The 18,334-nt window shown below is 46.2% G+C and overlaps 1 protein-coding gene and 1 pseudogene across 1 annotated transcript; one reads left to right on the top strand and one right to left on the bottom strand.

The window, feature by feature from the left end:
- The first annotated feature begins 604 nt into the window (after window positions 1-604).
- On the top strand, window positions 605-1,598 carry LOC135982795 (olfactory receptor 5AR1-like). The gene has a single exon (XM_065590989.1). The coding sequence runs from the start codon at window positions 636-638 to the stop codon at window positions 1,596-1,598; it is 963 nt and encodes a 320-aa protein (XP_065447061.1). The 5' UTR covers window positions 605-635.
- Window positions 1,599-6,169: 4,571 nt separating this feature from the next.
- The window catches only part of LOC101931383 (interferon-induced very large GTPase 1-like), a 54,829-nt pseudogene continuing 42,664 nt past the window's right edge, over window positions 6,170-18,334 (bottom strand).

The following is an 18,334-nucleotide window of genomic DNA, read 5'->3' as shown; positions in this document are numbered from 1 at the left end:
TCAACCTGGGTAACTGTATTTGAATCTAGTCATAATAAATTATATTGTAATAAGACAGCACTGGGTGAGCTCTTGGCAGTAAGCACTGAATTTGGGACTTCTATCTAGTAGAATGATTTCAGAGTGGTAGCTGTGTTAGTCTGTATCAGCAAAAAGAACAAGGAGTACTTGTGGCACCTTATCTCAAATAAATGTGTTAGTCTATAAGGTGCCACAGGTACTCCTCATTCTTTTTGCTATCTAGTAGAATATAAGCCTCTACTGCCCGATCATTCATTAGCCATCCCTCGATTTGAGGAGGATCTCTACCACGGATTTACATATGGGTCCTGAGATAACTCAGGAATCCAATCCTGGAACCACAAATCTGCCCACAGTTGGTACAGACATTTCGTGGCCGGCCAGCTCTCTGCTGGGAGAAAGTTCTTTCTTTTTCCTACCGCCTGAGCTAAGAGACCCATGGCTGTTAGTTCAAAACCCATAATGGAGTCTTAAACCTCTGTTAGATCTCACCAGAGAACCACATGGTATATGATCAGAATGACCCCAAGGAATTGATACTGAGCCTTTATTTGTCTCTTCTTTCCATGTAATGCTCGCTTTCTCCCTTGTGGGGAACAGCACATCTGGGATAAATGTTGAAGGGGAATCACACCACCGTGACGGAGTTCATCTTGTTGGGATTCACGGACAACCAGCACCTGAGAGTCATGCTCTTTGTGGTGTTTCTGTTGATCTACCTGCTCATCCTGGTGGGGAATCTTGGAATGGTCACTTTAGTCAGGATTGAGTCCCGGCTTCACACCCCCATGTACTTTTTCCTCAGTAACCTGGCCCTCTTAGATGTCGGATACTCCACCGTCATCGCTCCCCAGACACTGATGGCCTTTGCAGTGGAGAGCAAAGCAATTACATTCACTGGGTGCGCTCTGCAGTTCTACTTCTTCTGCATTGCTGTGTCCTGTGAGTGCTGCCTGTTGGGGGTGATGGCGTATGATCGCTTCACAGCCATCTGCAGCCCATTGCTGTACACCGTCATCATGTCCAAGCGGTTCTGCGTGCTGCTGGTGCTGGGGTCGTACCTAGCCAGCTGGGTAAATGCAACGGTTCAGACTCTATTTATATTCCGGTTGTCCTTCTGTGGATCAAACATCATCAATCATTTCTTCTGTGATGTGCCCCCCATCCTGAAACTGGCCTGCTCTGACACCCACATCACAGACACTGTTCACTTCACCTTTTCTATTGTAATTATAACATCTGCTCTCCTGACCATTGTCATCTCCTATGTGCACATTGTGGTTGCTATTCTAAGGATCAACTCCACGGAGGGCAGGCGCAAAGCCTTCTCCACCTGCACCTCCCACCTGACGACCGTCACCATCTTCTACGGAACGGTCATTTTTATGTATTTGCGGCCCAGTTCAAAGTACTCCATGGACCAGGACAAAATCATCTCTGTGTTTTATACTCTGTTGATCCCCATGCTGAACCCCCTGATCTACAGCCTGAGGAACAAGGAGGTGAAAGAGGCTTTTAGGAGGACGATAGGAAGGTTTTTTTTCTCAGTGAATGTAAAGGTGGAGACTTTATTTTGAATAAATAAATGGGAGTAAGATGGAGGAGTCACTTCTCTGTGTCGTTATCTTGAGTTCCGTGAATCACCAAATGTGTTTGTGTTGCATCAAAAGACACTAACGGTCAGATTTTCCAAACAGTTCTGCATCCACCCACCAGTTACTAGTTCAGCACTTCAGCAAGTCGTCCAATTTTCCAAAGTGCTCAGCTGCCAGTCAGGGCCTTAAATTCAGAGCCCAGAATCATTGATCTCAATGGTAACTGCTCGATGCTGGGCACTGGGGCAGATCTGGCGCCTTCATGAGGGTCCTAACTGGTGTAGTAGGAAGAGAGCCTGAAACAAGGGGCCCAGTATGGGGCCTGCAGCCTGAGCAAGAGTTGCGGCTAGAAGCAAGCACTGCTCACAGGTGCAGCATAACTCCGCCAGCCTCTCGGTCAGACTGTGCATGTGTGGAAAAGTACAGCCACTGGCAGGAAAGGAGCTGAGGCTGCAAAGCAAACACCGCTAGGCTGGAATCACAGGCTCCTGTACTTAGCACTAGGAGCACCCGGGACATCAAGCGCTAGAACATCCTGACACCAGAGAGAGAACCAGAACCTGCTGACCTCCTAGGTGTCGTGACATGATAAATAGAGGCGTTTGTAGGCTTAGGTGATATCAGAGAGTGGTACATGACCTCATCAGAGGGCAACACATCAGGGGGCAGTACAAGCCCTATTGGTAGTAGGTATAAATAATGATTACAATAAAGCAACTTGTTCGGCCCAGGGGATGCTGGCAGGTCCGTCCAGTGATTAAGCCAGCCGTTCCATTGTATCGGAGTGCTCAAATTTGAAGGGTCTTGTAAGATACAGGACGCTTCTCATTGTGCTTCACTACAATAAACTGGGGCTCGGGTGCCTTCGTTGCTCAGCTAATCCATGGTTGTCGATTTCTTCGATTGTGGGGTGTTGTCTCGGTTAACTGCAGAAGCTGAGACGTACACACACAGGGGTACACACGCAGCCAAACAACATCTGTCAGCGCTCTGAACGAACACTAACCACAACTGGGAGCTGAGCAGTCCTGAAAATCTGCTACCAATGGTGGTCACTGAACACTTTAGAAAATCTGGTTGTAACCACAGAATGGGAAACCACAGGTTTCCCACTGAAAACCTTTCTTCTCTACTGAGAGATATTACCAGTTCCAGCACCATTCCCTGTACTAAGCCTCCAGAATATATCTCATCCCTAGGGCCCTACGAAACTCACAGTCCATTTTGGTAAATTTCACAGTCATAGCATTTTAAAAATCTTGACTGTCACGGTTTCAGATATTTTAAATTTCCCAGTGTTGTAACCCTGGGGGTCCTGACCCAAAAGAAGGTCAGGGAGCAAAGCTATTGTAGGAGGGTCATGGTATTGCCACCTTTACTTCAGCACTGACTTCAGGGATGGGTGGCTGGAGAGTGGTGGCTATTGGCCAAGAACCCAGCTCTGAAGGCCGTGTTGATGCCAGCAGCAGCAGAGAAGTAAGGGTGGCAATACCATACCCTGCCACCCTTACTTCTCCACTGCTGCTGGCGGTGGTGCTGCCTTCTGGGCTAGGTGCCTGACCAGAAGCTGCCGCTCTCTGGTTTATAGGTTTATATTAGAGAATATTTTGGCTGTAACACAAGAGACCTGCAGGCCACATCCTGTATGTTGAGCTAAGGCAAAGTTCTCATACATACGTTTGGGACCTTTCACCTAGATAGATGGTGATGAGCTAAAGCATAAGGTCCATGTATGCCTGCGACCTTTACCATAGAGGATGGGTTAAAGCAGGTTGGCATAGGTCAGGGAGGATGCATCTATAAGTACCCATGGTGCATAGCGAACTCCCATCATCCCCCCCACACACACACACACACTCACACCCCGGGGAAGAGTTGGGGGAGCCCCAGCCAGGTCCCGATCCAAACTGGGACCTGGTCTGGAACCGTGGGGAATGGGATCGGGGTGGGGAGGTCCCAGAGCCCTCGTGGGAAGTGGCCAGGCAGGAGCCGTCCGGGTCCAGGCTGGGGGAGGTGATAGGTGGAGGCTGCTCGTCTGCACCGGAGGCCAGGACTGCAGTGAAGCCCCGTTTGCCATTGGATTCACCCGGCTGGCTGGAGCGCGGGGTGGGGAGCGCAGCGCCGGGCCCAGCCCACGTTTAGTCATCAGATGCAAGAAGAGCTTCTTAAAGGAGACACAACCTTTTTCCCCCCGGCCCAGCACTAAGGGGGTCTGCAACCATTTCCTCCTGGCTGGAGGAGGGCAGGGGCCCTGGGGGAGACACCAGGACAGGCTGAGAATGGCTAGCTCAGTCCTTGAGAAACGCCCCCATATGCCCCCCAGACCCCTGCGACCAGCCCAGAAGCTGCCTGTTCCCCTACTTGTCCCCCTAGCCCAGCTCCCTCTGCCCTGAACATTAAAAAGACTCACCTGCCTGCAGTGGGGGAGGCGGGAGCCCGGCTGGGAGCTGCAGGAGCTGCACAAACTGGGAGCGAAACAGCTGATACGCGGCTTTGCACCAAACACTTATGATTTTCCGTGAGTGCTGCAGCCCTGGAGCACCCATGGAGTCGGCGTCGATGGGCGTGTGGGTTGCTCACTGACATAGGTTTGCCGCAGGGTTTGAAGCCCGGAGACCGGGGCACATCTGGCTCCAGACGTGGAGGACGCCCCCTAAACAAATGTGAGAATCCAACTATTTACACAACTGCTTAAAAGGTAAACTGAAGACAAGAACTCTTGGAAAAAAGAAAAGAGGGATGGAGGAAAAACAGTGAGAACCACTGACAATCACCTTGCTGAAAAAGGAGGAGCTGTTCTAGTGATTGTCATGGGTGGTAAGAAGGAACTGAGAGGGTTCGGGCCCGGCCGGTCCCTTGTACAAGCACAGGAGGGTGCTAGAACTGGCCCGGCGGATACCACTGAGGGAAAAAATCTCCTGTGACTGTCCATGTAGCGCACACACCTAACATGAAAGGAGCATGTGCGAGCACCAGAAGAACAGATTTTTTTTGTTCACTGGCAATTCTGATTTTTTTTTAATAAATCATTTTGGGTCAAACCAAAACCAACTTTTATTGAAATGTTCAGTAAGTTAAAAAGTAAAAAATACAAATAAAAAAGCTGAGCCGTGTGTTCCAAGGGGTTCCCTGGAGACCGAGGTAGCAAACGCAGGGCCTGGGGCACTGAGCGCCGGGGCTGTGGGTGAGCGGGGAGCAGCCCAGACAGGAGGACACAGAGAAGGAGCGAAGGAGCCCCAGACACAGCCAGAGAAGCAGTAGTAGCGTGACCTTGAGGGGAAAAGCTAAGGCTGTAAGATTTTGGGTGAGCAAGTGTAACATTCATGTGAATTTTTAATGTCTGCTGGGCTGGGTGCTTGTATCAGTGACAGCAACAATCCATCCTGCAGTTCAAACAAAAGCTGGTGGGGTTGGTGCTGGATTTTAGAACCGATGGGTGTTTTAGATCCTGGGGGAGTTCGTTCCTCAGCACTGGATGGCTCCCGGGAAAGCTCTGTCTCTGGCTCAGACGAGCCTGCCCCACCCCCTCCTTCATTTGTCTCACTTCTTCAACGGTCACCCAGCGCGGCCGAGGACATCCTGCCATTCAGTCACCCCGGCTCAGGCCTGTGGAGAAGGCTGATGTTGCTAACTTTATATTGTGTGTTTAGTGTATGTGTCCTAGGGGGTCGCACACTCGGTTGCTGCTGGCGGGTGAACTTATTGCACACACCAGAGGATTCTCACATCCCTCCATTCCCACCCACAACCTTCCTGTGCACCACCATCCCATGTCCCTCAATTGCAGGGGCTCTGTGTGCCCCCCAAACTCCCTCATCCTCCCATACTAGGGACCTCGTTTTCCCCTCCAATGCCAGCAGCATTGTGTGCCTCCCATTGCCCCCATACCAGGGGCTTTGTGTCCCCTATTCCTCACTCTCCCAATGCCTGGGTCCCCAATTCTCACCCATGGCAGGGGCTCTGAATGTGCTCCCATTCCCCCCCATATCCCCTCACTCCCTCCATACCAGGGTTCCCTAGTCTCCCCCCCCACAAGGAGTTGTGTGTGCCCCCATTTCTCCCTCCCTCTATAAAAGAGCTCTCTTCTCTCTCAGGCCAGAAGCGCTGTCTGCCCCCCATTCCCAAATTCCCCTCATGCCAGGGGTTCTGTGTGCCCCATTCTGCCCATACCAGGTTCCCGCAATTTCATGCTGTCTGGAGTGGCTTACAACTGTGAGTGCCAATCTCAGGTCAGACTGTCAGAAAACAGGACAGCCACCCCAAGCCGATGGTGTGGTCTATAGTTAGATTTCACCAACCAGTAACAAATGTGAACTCCTGGATCACTGTTCCAGTCTTACCAGTCACAGACAGTCCACTTAATCTCTCCAGCCCATCTTACCATCCAAACAAACTGGACTTAGTGATAATAGTCACATAAACCAAAAATCACATCATATCAGGTTGCTCCCAGTCCCAAGACACCAGTCACTTCCCCCTCATTGATTGGTACTCTGGATCTTACACCAAGGACAACACTGGTAGCCAATTCTATAGTTAACTAACTACAGGTTTATTAGCTGAGAAAAGAAATGAGTGTTATTGAGGTTAAAGCAGGTAAAATACATTAACAGGTGAGTCAAAGGTTGTAAACCCAAAAGGACAGCAGAGATGTAGTAATCTGCCAGTTCAGGGCTACCCAGAATAACTCTGGGGATCTCCATCTTCCTGTTTAGTTATTCCACCCTGTTAGAATCCAAACAGTCCAGAGATAAAGGATCTTCCTTTGAATCAGTATTTATAGCTTCTTCTCCACACAACAGTCAGAGCAGTGTTCATACTCACACAATGGCCAATTGCTTTGAATTTAGCACTCTTCATTTGCATTCAATGAGTTATTTAATTACAAGCTTAGACATAATATAACTGCCTGCCTTTACATTCTAATAAGAAGAGATAAATGAAAACAATACAAGTAACATTCCATTAGTTTCATGAAGTTCTGACATCTGAATACACTCTTAGATTAACACACACTTTGATCTAGGCCTATCTAATTACCAGGCATGCGTAATGTAAATGTAATGTACTAGTAAACAACAAGATATAGTTTGGCAAAAACAATACAATTAACATCTCCTTTGATCTCTATTAACACACAAGTGAATTGGCTGAATATCTACTAATACATTTAACTCCTTTGATAGTCACACACAAGTGAATGGGCCTCTGGCTCTGGCCTGAGCTTGTTTGTCGGCCTCACATCTGCCACCAGGAGTTATGTGAGCCCTTCACACCAGGGTCCCACATTCTCCCCCCATGCCATGGGCTGTGTGCATGCCCCATTCTCCCATCTATACATCCCCATTCCCTCTTCCATCCCTCCTCCATATTATTTTTTTTCTGGGAGATCAGTCATTCAGGTGGACAACATCTTACACTCCACTGGGAGGATGGGCAGAGCTGAGCTGATGATGTTGTTATGCTGGAGGCATTAATCCAGCCATCAGCTGGTTCTTTGATCTATAGACAACTGCAGAGGTGCTTGAAGATGTAGCTGTGCTCAACGGATGCCGGGGAATTCATGTGTCCCCCATTTCCTCTTTCCAGTTTACTGATTTCTACTAAACTCAAAAGGGTTCTGGCCATTGGTGCCCAGGGCACTGCCTGAAATTTTGAAATTGATCAGATGAGGCGTTGAAAAGTTATCCCATTACAGACAGAGAGACAGACAGAGAAATGGCACGAAGCGGGGTGTAAGGGCGTTGCATGGCTGGCCAAAAGGTGACATTTCTAGAGTTTTTTTATCCCTTGGATGGGGCAGAATCCGCCACTTCCCTTCCTCGCCCATCCCCCCAGTGTAAATGGAGAAAATGTCTCTCATCAGTAGCCAGCAAAGCTCAGTCCAGATCCACAGGGGCAGGCTCCTCCCCGTGGTGAGACTGAGGTGGGCTAGACAGAGAAGTGGGGGCTGCGCTGTACATCTTGTGGGCACCCTACGTATTTATTTTGTTAACAATCCGCGTTTAAACGTGTCTTTTATCCATGTTAGCCTCAAAAGGAGAATAAAAATATACACAGATCGGTTTTAACCTTCATCTATGGCAGTGAACTGGTGCAACATTTATTCACAGAAAATCAATCAGAAAAATATCTGTATTCAGGATGTTCCTCTCTCCAAACCTCGTCTCTCTCCTGTAAACCATTTCTCCTGTTTAAATTTCTTTGGAAATTCTTGATAATTTATACACAAAATAAATCCAAAGGGCAGTACGTGACATTGCACCTGGGAGCACAGATTTCTTAGCAGCACTAACTGCCCTCCCTGGCTGGTCCCCACAGCACCCCTATGCAGAGGGTGGCCGGCAATCGCAGGGGGAGTAGCCAATAGCACCAGGGCGCCTCAACCTTACTGCCCTGGGTGAGAGGGGTGTGCGGGGCAGAGCACAGGGGAGATGGAAAGACCATTCTCAGGGATGGGATGGGCTTGTGGGGATTCCCTTTGAATCCTCAGGGTCTGTTGGGTTTGCTGCCTGCATCCCTCCCTTCCCTATTACGTTATGCTGCAAACCTCCCTCATTGGTGTTTCTGAAGTACTTTTTCCCTCCCATGTGGTTCCCCATGGAAGATGAGCATCAGGGCCAGACTGTTCAGTGTCAGATTAGCCACAAACGTGGAGGTTATTGATGCTTTAAGTAGCAGAAGTGGATGGTTGGTATTCAGGGGGCTCTTTGGAGGTTTGCAAGTCACTACATGGTATCACTACACCAGCAAATGCAGTAGTGAGGACAAATTAGGGATTTTGGTCATTTGGTCCTTAAGACAAAGATGCAGAAACACCACATATGGGTCTTTCCATCATCTTTAATTTTCCATAAATTCTATGGGATGTGAAATGTGAAAAAGCATTGCTTCTTTATCTGTTTGGAAGCTGAAAACTGTGTCTGATATTAAGAGAGAAACGACATTCCATATTTAGAAGACATGGGATTTTTTCACATGCCACATTTAAAGAAAATTAACTTCTGTAACTTTCCGCTCACAACAGAGTTTCTCAGCCTCTTTTTTACTTCGATCTAAAGGCTTCCTTTAGGCTCTCCAGTGCCTGCTCTTTGGTTATTTTACACCAGTCCTCGGGGAGATCGGCAGGGAGAGCATCAAACGCCCCAGCAAACTGGTGATTGAATTCCTTGAAAACAAACTTCCAGTAATCGGAAGCCGTGATGCTGGAATCTGGTTGGATGCGCCAGTCTGGAAAATATTTCCGATAATCTTTATAAGGATGAGGTTCCCATTTTGTCTCTGTACATCTGAATCTGTTATTGGAAGCCACAGAAGAGGAGCATATATCAGAGGTAAGTATCTCTGTTGTTACCCACCGGTATTCCCCTAATCCTTCAGGTCGATGCACTGCTGCAAAATGCTCTGTATGTGCAGGGGTTCCTGCGTCACAGGGGACTTTACAGAACGGACACTGCTTCCCACAGCCAAACACTCGCTTGAAGATCTCATCCTGGGGCTTCACTGCAAGTTTGGAGAGTTTTGACTCAATTTCCAGTTTTTCAAAAGTGGATAAAACTTGTTTTTCCAGATCAGGAATAAACTGTTCTATAAAAGCTGAAAATTGGTCTGCACTTGCTGTGTTTTTAAACAGTATCACTTCTAAGCTGTCCCTGGGAATGACTAGATCCTGCTGCAGCTTTTCACAAAAGTTGTCTAAAAAGGCAGAGACTGTCTTAGTCTTCTCACCTTTGGAGTTTTTCAGAACATCACTGAGTTTATTAATTATTGGGGAGAAAATCCTTTTCTCCAAATCTCCCAGACTTGCCTTCTCTCTGTAACGTGTTAACACGTGTTTCTGTATCCGGGTTTTGATAAAATCGACATAATTCCTTGTGTATTGCACATAATTGTTAAAGTCATTTTCTTCCAACAGCTGCTTCAGAACAAAGAATTGGAAGAAGTTCCGTGTGCTGTACTCAACAGACTGTTCACTGCTGAGAATGTCATCCACGATTTCTGTCCCAAGTCTCTTGTTCACATAGTCCACCAGGGCAGGTCTCAGACACTGATCACAGAAATTCCAGGCCCTGTCTTAACACTCATCCTTAAAGTACAGAGCTTTGAACGTGGAGAGATACTGAGGTTTCAGTTTCCCCAGACATTGCAGAGGGTCATTTTCTGTAATGAATTCTTCATGCATCTTCTGAAATGCCCGAGCTGCATCCCCCAAAATGTGAAGCTTCAGGTCAACTTCAAAGCAAGTGCTGATGTGAAGGTTTTGAACATTCGCCTGCTGAAGCTGCTCGTTAATCATCCGCAACAACTCTCTGCAATAAGTTTCATCGTAATCTGCTTTGCCATTTGCCTTTTCTTCAGTGTAACTATTGCACTCAGCTATTAAGGATTTAGCCAGAGCCTCTGTTTTATGCCAGAGTTCCTGTGTAAAGTATTCTTTCACAGCTGACACTGATATTTTCTTACATTTGAGCACACTGAAGTCTAAGTATTCATTTTTCATTTTGAAATTTTGTGTTCTATAAGTAGACAAGCTTTTGGCATCCTGTAACATCTGCCATGCTGCACTCTCCTTATTCGCTAGGTCTTTTCTCAAATGGAACTCCATTTCTTCATCTATGTTGCGTTTCAGTAGAGGAATGAGTGATAATTCTGACAGTGTTTCTCTCCACATGGTTTCAAATTCTCTCTCCTGTTCATCATTATTCAGTTTGCATTTGCTTTTCCTGCAATGGTTCAGAAGCCTGTCAACTTTCTCTTGAATTTTTCTCTTGTACTGTGACAGGATAGTGTCTGTTTTATGTCGGCCCTTTCTAATTTCAATCACTTCTTCCAACTTGCTGAATGAATAACTCTCCAGTTCATTCCTCAGATCATTTGCACTTCTCCTAAAATCTTCTTTGTACTTTTCTATCAGGTGCAGATTTGTTGCTCCACTTTCAAAATATTGTTTTAAATGATCCAAAATCTTCTCTGCTTCTTGTCTCAGTTTGTTCTGTGCCTCATTCTTTAGTTTGGTTAAAACACTTGTGTCTAGCTTATCTGGTGGCTGATTTTGGATGAACGTTTCCTTTTCAGATACCCAGAGATGCATCATCTTGCGGAAACCCCATTCCCACTCTGCATAATTTACAGCCAACTGGTTATAGGCGTCAGCAACAAGACTGTTTCTAAAGCTGAAGATAAAGTTCTCATGTTTTACAGCATTCCACAGGCTCCTCACCCATTCAAGAAATTGGGGGATGTCCTTGGGGGATCTGTTTTGTGAACAGCCTTTCAGAAATTCAAACAAATATTTCTTTAATTCATAAACCTTTTCACTGTATCCCATATTCACTGGAGCCATGGGAGGGACTCCATGCCACAGAGCAGGAATGTACCAGTTGTGTTTTTCCAGATCATAATCCATAATATCAGAAAATTTCATCTCCCGGCCTTTCTTTTCCATGTTTGCTGCAGCTTTGGTCATTTCATCCATCTGCTCTAGGAGGTGTTTCCTGTCCCTCCTGTTTTGTTCATGCGCAGACACATCACTGACGTTCTGATGCACAAACTGGCAGTTGGGTTTTTGCCCTATTTCCTCCATTCTGAGAAAGGCATGGACCACAATTTGCAGAATATCCTTCATTTCGGTGGCGTTCTCCATGGCCATGTTAATGATCATTATGTCACTCAGTCCAAACACCAGGGTGGCCAGTTCATTGTCATGTTCATAACTGTCCTCCAGCTTGGCCAGTTCAGGGGCTTTCAGCCCTTCTGTGTCTATCACCAGGATGAAATCACAGCCCAGCTCCTGCTGAAAGTTCTCTGCCACTTTAATGAGTGACATGAAGGCTCCTCGCGTACATCGGCCACTGCTCACTGCAAACTGCAGGCTGAACATGGTGTTGAGGAGGGTGGATTTCCCAGTGCTCTGCACTCCCAGCACCGTTAGAACCAGCATTCTGGACCTTCCCCCCAGCTTGGCATGGAGCTGAGTCAGAACATCTGTCACCCACTGCAGTGGGATGTTGGATACATCTCCATCGATCAGCTCCATGGGAAACCCTTCCAGCATCAGGTCAGCTGCTATGCCTGGGAGATGGACGAATTGTCTTTGGCTTTCTGCCAGTTTACCTTCTTTCACCATTGCGTGTTCAGCCTCATAGAACTGCCCCAACTCACGCAGGAAATGCTCCACCCCTAAGGAACTGGCAGAGATTAATTTGTCTAGTTCTGCCAACTTTTGGGGGTCATCTTTTGAGTTTTTACATTTCTCTTTATATTGATCCCGTAGTTTAGAAAGATTCTCCCGAGCAATGTGATCCAGGTCAAACTTCATCCATTTCAGGAAGTAATGTTTCTCCAAGGGAAGTGGTTGTCTTATTCCAGTAATAAATGTAGTCACACCATCACTCAGGTCATGTTTATTCTGCTGAACACGTAACTCTATTAATTTCTTTTTCAGTTGAGACTTGTATTTCTCCAGAGGGGTGTTTCCTTGATTTCTCATTCGGCACAGCTCCTTTTCCACTTCAGCCAAGTTTTTCCAGGTCTCCCCCTGGAGTCTCAGATTTTCCCTCTTGTACTTTGCCACATCTTTTATGTGTATGGTGATTTCCCTGGCATATTTGCAGGCGCTCTGACATTCCTTGTTATCCTCATCTACCTGGATGCCTAACTGACGTCCGGTCTCAGCCATGGCTTCTATACTCACTCGCTTGGGAGAAGACTTCATTGTAGCTGCTATTGTAGACTGCAGAGCTTTTACATAAGCCGCCTGATTTGTGGCACATCTTTTCTGCAGCACATGTGAGTTGTTCAGTTTCAGCCCTGGGGCCAACTTGTTCAGGAATCCCAGTGTTTCCTTGGACGTCACAGCCTGATTATTAAAGATGAAGTAGTATTTAGTGGACGATTCCTGCAGAGATGATAACAGCGCGTATTGTCTCTCACTGATGCTCTCAGTAACTATGAACACTGCTGAGGAGATCTCTGTTAAAAAGCTGAACTGCAGCCAGTGGCACTCAATGTCTCCACGCAGGTTTGTAACCGCAACGGGCTCTGGGAAAAGATCTGAATTCTTCCTCCCAGCAGGGAAATACCAGGAAATCTCAACCAGCCCATCTGTGATTTCCCGAGGGATGTTCCCAGACTCCATGTCCCGATGGATAAAGAAATCGTGGTGCTGCTGGGAGGGGCTGAGAACCTCATTGAGGAGTCTGGACTTGGAGAAGCTGCAGCTCCCCAGCCGCACAAAGGAAATGGTTGGCATTGCTGTGAGCACCAGGCTCTCCTCCCTGAACCCTCTGCTGTCTGCCAGGGAGTGCGGCCTCCACTTCCTCACAATGTCCCTCATGGCCCACAGCATTAGGGTGCACGTGGGGGTGTCGAGGGCAGGTAGCAGCAGAGGGAGGGCAAACTGGCACATGGACATTTTGGACAGGATTTCCTGCTGCAGAAAACTGTCTGAGCAAAGCAGAACGGCACAGAGAACATCGAGAGGGTTCAGAGAATCACTGGTGTCTGTGTCACTGAGAAAAAAAAAATCTGCATGAATACCCAGCTCCTCTTTGTCCATAATGAGTGTTTGATCATCAGGTGCCCGGTGCTCAAGCTTTGTGCTTCTCGCTGTCCCATTCAGAGCCATGAGCTTCCTCAGGAAATGCCACGGTAAATCTCCTGTTGTCTGGGGAGTCCAGTTCTTTACACTTTCTGGGGTGATTTCCAGGACATCTCTCAGCTTTAGTTTCCTGCATCTGTATTTCTGCATATTTAGCTTTGATTCGATGTACTGAAGGGCTTTTTGTCTCTCTGCAGAAAGGAGATACAAGGGGGAAAATTAATTAATTTTCAAACTGGACACCATCAATTAGGCTTGAATAAAGACTGGGAGTGGATGGGTCATTACACGAACTAAAAACTATTTCCCCCTGCTAATTTTCCCCCTACTGTTACTCACACTTTCTTATCAACTGTTTGAAATGGGCCATCCTGATTATCACTACAAAAGTTTTTTCTCTTCTACTGATAATAGCCCACCTTAATTGATTTGTCTCGTTAGAGTTGGTATGGCAACCCCCATCTTTTCATGTTCTCTGTATATATATATCTTCCTACTGTATTTTCCACTCCATGCATCTGATGAAGTGGGTTTTAGCCCATTAAAGCTTATGCCCAAATAAATTTGTTAGTCTCTAAGGTGCCACAAGTACTCCTTGTTCTTATTGCAAATTTGACATGAGTAGTTTCAGCCATTCATAAAATGGCCAGAGGAGAAGAAGGAGATGGTGCTGCTGTTCCCTCCCCCCAGTCCTCCCATAACATGTAGCCCAGTGGATGTGGGAAAGCCAAGTTTGAAATCCTGCTGTGGAGCAGGCCCCAAATTAACTTTTTTGAGTCACCAAATTTAAAAAAAATTAGATTTAGTGAAGGACATAAATCCACACCGTGTAGAGGTCAAAGCATAGGGGTTTATTACACACAGCGCTGGCGGAGTGTCACCTGGCTTATTAGGCTCAGAGACACTGTCAATTAATTGATTACAATGAAATATATAGATTTTCCATGGGCGGGGGAAAGTGACGGGGTAGGCAGTTCCACACCCCGGGATAGGTTTTGCAGCAAGACAAGATAGCACAATAGCCAATGGTTAAAAGGTTACACAATGTCTCCGCCCATGGTCTCAAGTTAGCAAATTAACATTTGATTAATACTTTGATAAAATGTTATTAGTATAAAATATATATGTTGAATTCTGATTTGGGGTCCATAGGAATGGAGTAACTCCTTTGATTGTCCGACAGGTACATGTCTAGGGGATAAAGCAAAGAAACAGTGAAAGCATATGAAAATAGAGATTGTCTCCTTTATGTCTTAAGGCAGGGCATTGGTCCCTTGGAAGGGAGGTGGAAGGGTGCCATATCATTATAGTGACATGTGCCAATATTTCATAAACTCAAGGTTGGATCTGTGGGAAGACTGTTTTCCCTTCAGGAGAAACACAATAGGAACAGGGATCCTTTGTTCAATTTGAAACATTGGATGAAACATAATTATTCAGTTATTGCTTCAACATCTGGCATTTCTACTGACCAAGCAGATCTTAGTAAAGGCAATGTTATTTTGTTTACCCCAGCTTTCTTGTAGCTGATCACTATTAGCTAGGCCTCTGGTCTCCAGACCAAACTCTGGACTTCGGGTCTGAAAAAGAGCTGGCACAATCCATATATACCAGGTTGTTACATAACATGCACATGGATTTTAACCCTTCATTTAGTTTAATGCTAACCAAATTTTATTTTAAAAATGTTTTTTGGAACTGCCACCAAACCAGAAAAAAAAAATCAATAATTCATCCAACTGTGCTCATATGCAGTCCGTCAGGCAATGAGGAAATTCTTCCTTCTCCCACCTCCCCTGTTTACTGCTCTGTCTGATGGTTTCCTTGCCCCCACTTTTCTTCTCTGTACATCACATTAGGGCAGAAAGTGAGGATGAATATATAGTCAGCAGTCATGCTTCCTGGCCCAGAGTAGCAGTACATTCTACCCAGGAGACAGGACCACTAATGTCACAAAGGTTGAATGATGGCTAGAAATTGTAGCAACCAGCATAGAACTTAGAGGGAGGAGCACAAGTTGCAGGAGGGAAGAGTATGGAGGAGGCACCAGCAGGTCAGTCTGTGTGCACATGGCTAGAATGCTAAGCTGCCATTGCTGCAGTTCTGTAAATAGTCACTTTAACATAGAACCAGTTTACTTTAATAAGATTGGATCCTTGCAGAAAATAGTTCTATGGATGATACTGAAGCAAATTGAGAATGAACAGAGAAAGGCCTGCAATTTAAATAACACCAATATCCTGAAAAGTAAAGGTGTAGAGGCATTAGACGACAAAGCCTGTGAATATGCTGTTCAAACATTATGCCAAGATGAGCAGGCTCATATATGATGATGAGGATAGAACCATGGCAAAAACATGCAAGATGGAGTATTCAGGAGGAAAGACAAAGATAATTCAAAAACTTGCACATAGATCTGAGTACCATGGCTTCAGAAAGATCTTCCTCATACATGAGCTAGAAGATGCAATAGAGAAGCTTGCACCAAGCAAATCCTCTGGGTTGCAGCACATCTATGGCCATATGAAAGAGCACTTTGGGAAGAAGTCTAGAGCCAGGTTGTTCGACATCAGAAATTACTCAAGGATAAAAAGAAAGGTACCTAATTGGTGGAAATCAGCAGTTATTGTTCCTCTGAAGACTGGCAAGGATCCCTCTTTTTTCTAGGCAGCTACTGGCCTATGTCTTTAACCAGTCACCTTTGCAATATAAGGGAAAGAATGGTACAGTCAAGGCTTTTATGGTGTCTTCTAAAAGAAGACTTACAGGCCTTTGCACTCAATTATGGACCTGCTGGTGGACTTCTGGCAGCCTCTTATTGGTGGCTTTTGCTTTATTGGTGGGATTCCACCCCAATCATCAATGGGAGGTTTTTTTTAAAACTCAGTGCAGCATTTAATGGAGTCTGGCATGACAGGCTGTTAGTGAAACTCAGTGAGATGGAAATCTGTGGTAGAATGCACATCTGGAGAAGAGGTTTCCTACTGTACAGGAAAATAATAGTAAGATTAAATGGCACTCTTTCAAAGACAAGGCCACAGAGACAAGGCTTCCTCATGATAGCAGTTTTCAGGTATCTAAAAGGGTGTCATAAGGAGGAGGGAGAAAACTTGTTCACCTTAGCCTCTAAGGATAGAACAAGAAGCAATGGGCTTAAACTGCAGCAAGGGAGGTCTAGGTTGGACATTAGGAAAAAGTTCCTAACTATCAGGTCGGTTAAACATTGGAATAAACTACCTAGGGAGGTTGTGGAATCTCCATCTCTGGAGATATTTAAGAGTAGGTTAGATAAATGTCTATCAGGGATGGTCTAGACAGTATTTGGTCCTGCCATGAGGGCAGGGGACTGGACTCGATGACCTCTCAAGGTCCCTTCCATTCCTACAGTCTATGAATCTATGAATCCTCTGTAGGCTTACCAAAACCTCTCACCCTGGTTCTCCCTCCCTGGATGGCTGACTTCTCTGGCAGTTCCTTGCCAGCCTGCTGAAGGGATCTCCTCTCTAGTCCTGCTGTCTCTCTGGCAGACACCCTGCCCTCCTGCCTTACAGTCCTTTTACCCTTACAGCTGCTGCAAGGCCATCAATCAGCCCCAGCTGAGCAGGTAGTCAGTTCTCCATTAACCCTGTAGTTGCCAAGCCAGCATGGAGTCTGTACATCCCATAACATTGACACACAAGAGTGCCACCCACTGCGGGGCAACAGGACACTGCAAGCCATGGGTCTAATCACAGGACAAGCACATAATATCCTCAAGGTGAGAGAGGAGGGAGAACAGTCAACGTGTACCAGACTCTAAAGACATGTTCCAAGGAGATGGGCACCTGAAGGGCAGGCTGAAGTTAGAAAGAGACCCCCATATGCAGCCCAGGAGATTACTGAAGCAGAGTTCCAGTAGCCCTGATGGACCTGCTGAGGAAGGATTTAGCACACCTGCCAAAAAGAGGCATCATTACACTTGTTGAAACTAGTACAGACTGGCTCAACAGCCTTGTAATAGTTAGAAAATCTCCAGTTAAACCAAGGATTTGCACTTATTCCAACTGTAACCCACGCACCTCCTGGGTGTGGTGTTCTGGCCCATCTAGTGGCACTGAGGCCACTTAGAGAAAGATTAACGAGTCTGCTAAAGTCTTAGCTAAGAGCCATGTGGCTTTTAGCACATGCAATAGAGGCTCATGCATTTAACTCCAGAGGTCCCAGGTTCGATCCTGCCTGTCGACGACTGGGGTCTGTCAGTGTTACACAATCACTGCCCATTATCAGTTACTGAGGTCATTTATTTACCCATGGCAGAAGTGTTCACTGTTTGATGTACAGAATGGGTTCTGCCATATGATATTGAGTTGGATGGGCCATCCAGACGCCAAACAACCTTCGCTAAACAGCAGCCAGGTGGAAGCAACTCGCCCACCAACAGCGACAACACAAACAAGAAATGGGAGATGTGTCTGAAGACCAGAACTTTTGAATAGAGCTGTGCAAAATATTTTCAGTGAATAGTAAATTCTCCCCAATATGCTTTTTTGGAACCACTGAAAGTATTCACAAATTTGGTTGAAATTCATTGGATAGTTTCAGCCAAAAAAGATAAGAAAGAAAAAAGAATTGTGAGGACTAACCAGCTGCAATGCTAGGGTGATATGAACCAGGCACCTGTAACCTCTGGCCCCAGCTAGTAATGAAACTCTTCTGGGAAAGACAGAACAATAACAAAATAGTTGTTAAAAGTAAAGGTGTAGCAACGTGCATGGAACTTGGAGAGAGGGCAACGGGTTGCAGGAGTGCAGAGTTTGGAGTCATTCTACGTGCCTGTGGCTAGATCACAGAGCTGCTCCTATGCAGTTTAACAAACAGCTGCTTTAAAAAAGTGCCAGTAGAGTTAACTCAGGCCATGTCCACACTAAGGGTGCTACGGACACTTCCTACAACAATGCAAGGGTTTTTTTTTGATTGATGTAGGTAACCCACCGCCCTGAGCAGTGGGAGCTTGGTTGACCTCACCATGTCTGCATTGGGGGTTCGGTTGGCTTAACTACAGCACTCGGGGGTGGGAATTTTTCACACACCAGAATGATGTAGCTAGGTAGATCTAAATTTTTTGTGTAGACCCGGCTTG

This window comes from Chrysemys picta, chromosome 4 (assembly GCF_011386835.1).
Source record: "Chrysemys picta bellii isolate R12L10 chromosome 4, ASM1138683v2, whole genome shotgun sequence".
In the NCBI taxonomy this organism is placed as follows: Eukaryota; Metazoa; Chordata; order Testudines; family Emydidae; genus Chrysemys; species Chrysemys picta.
The sequence above is the reverse complement of the archived record's forward strand: the minus strand, read 5'-3'. Positions and strand labels throughout refer to the sequence as shown.

Bases quoted from the DNA above. Each gene is read 5' to 3' on its own strand.
- LOC135982795 (XM_065590989.1), top strand. From the start codon at position 636: ATGTTGAAGGGGAATCACACCACCGTGACGGAGTTCATCTTGTTGGGA.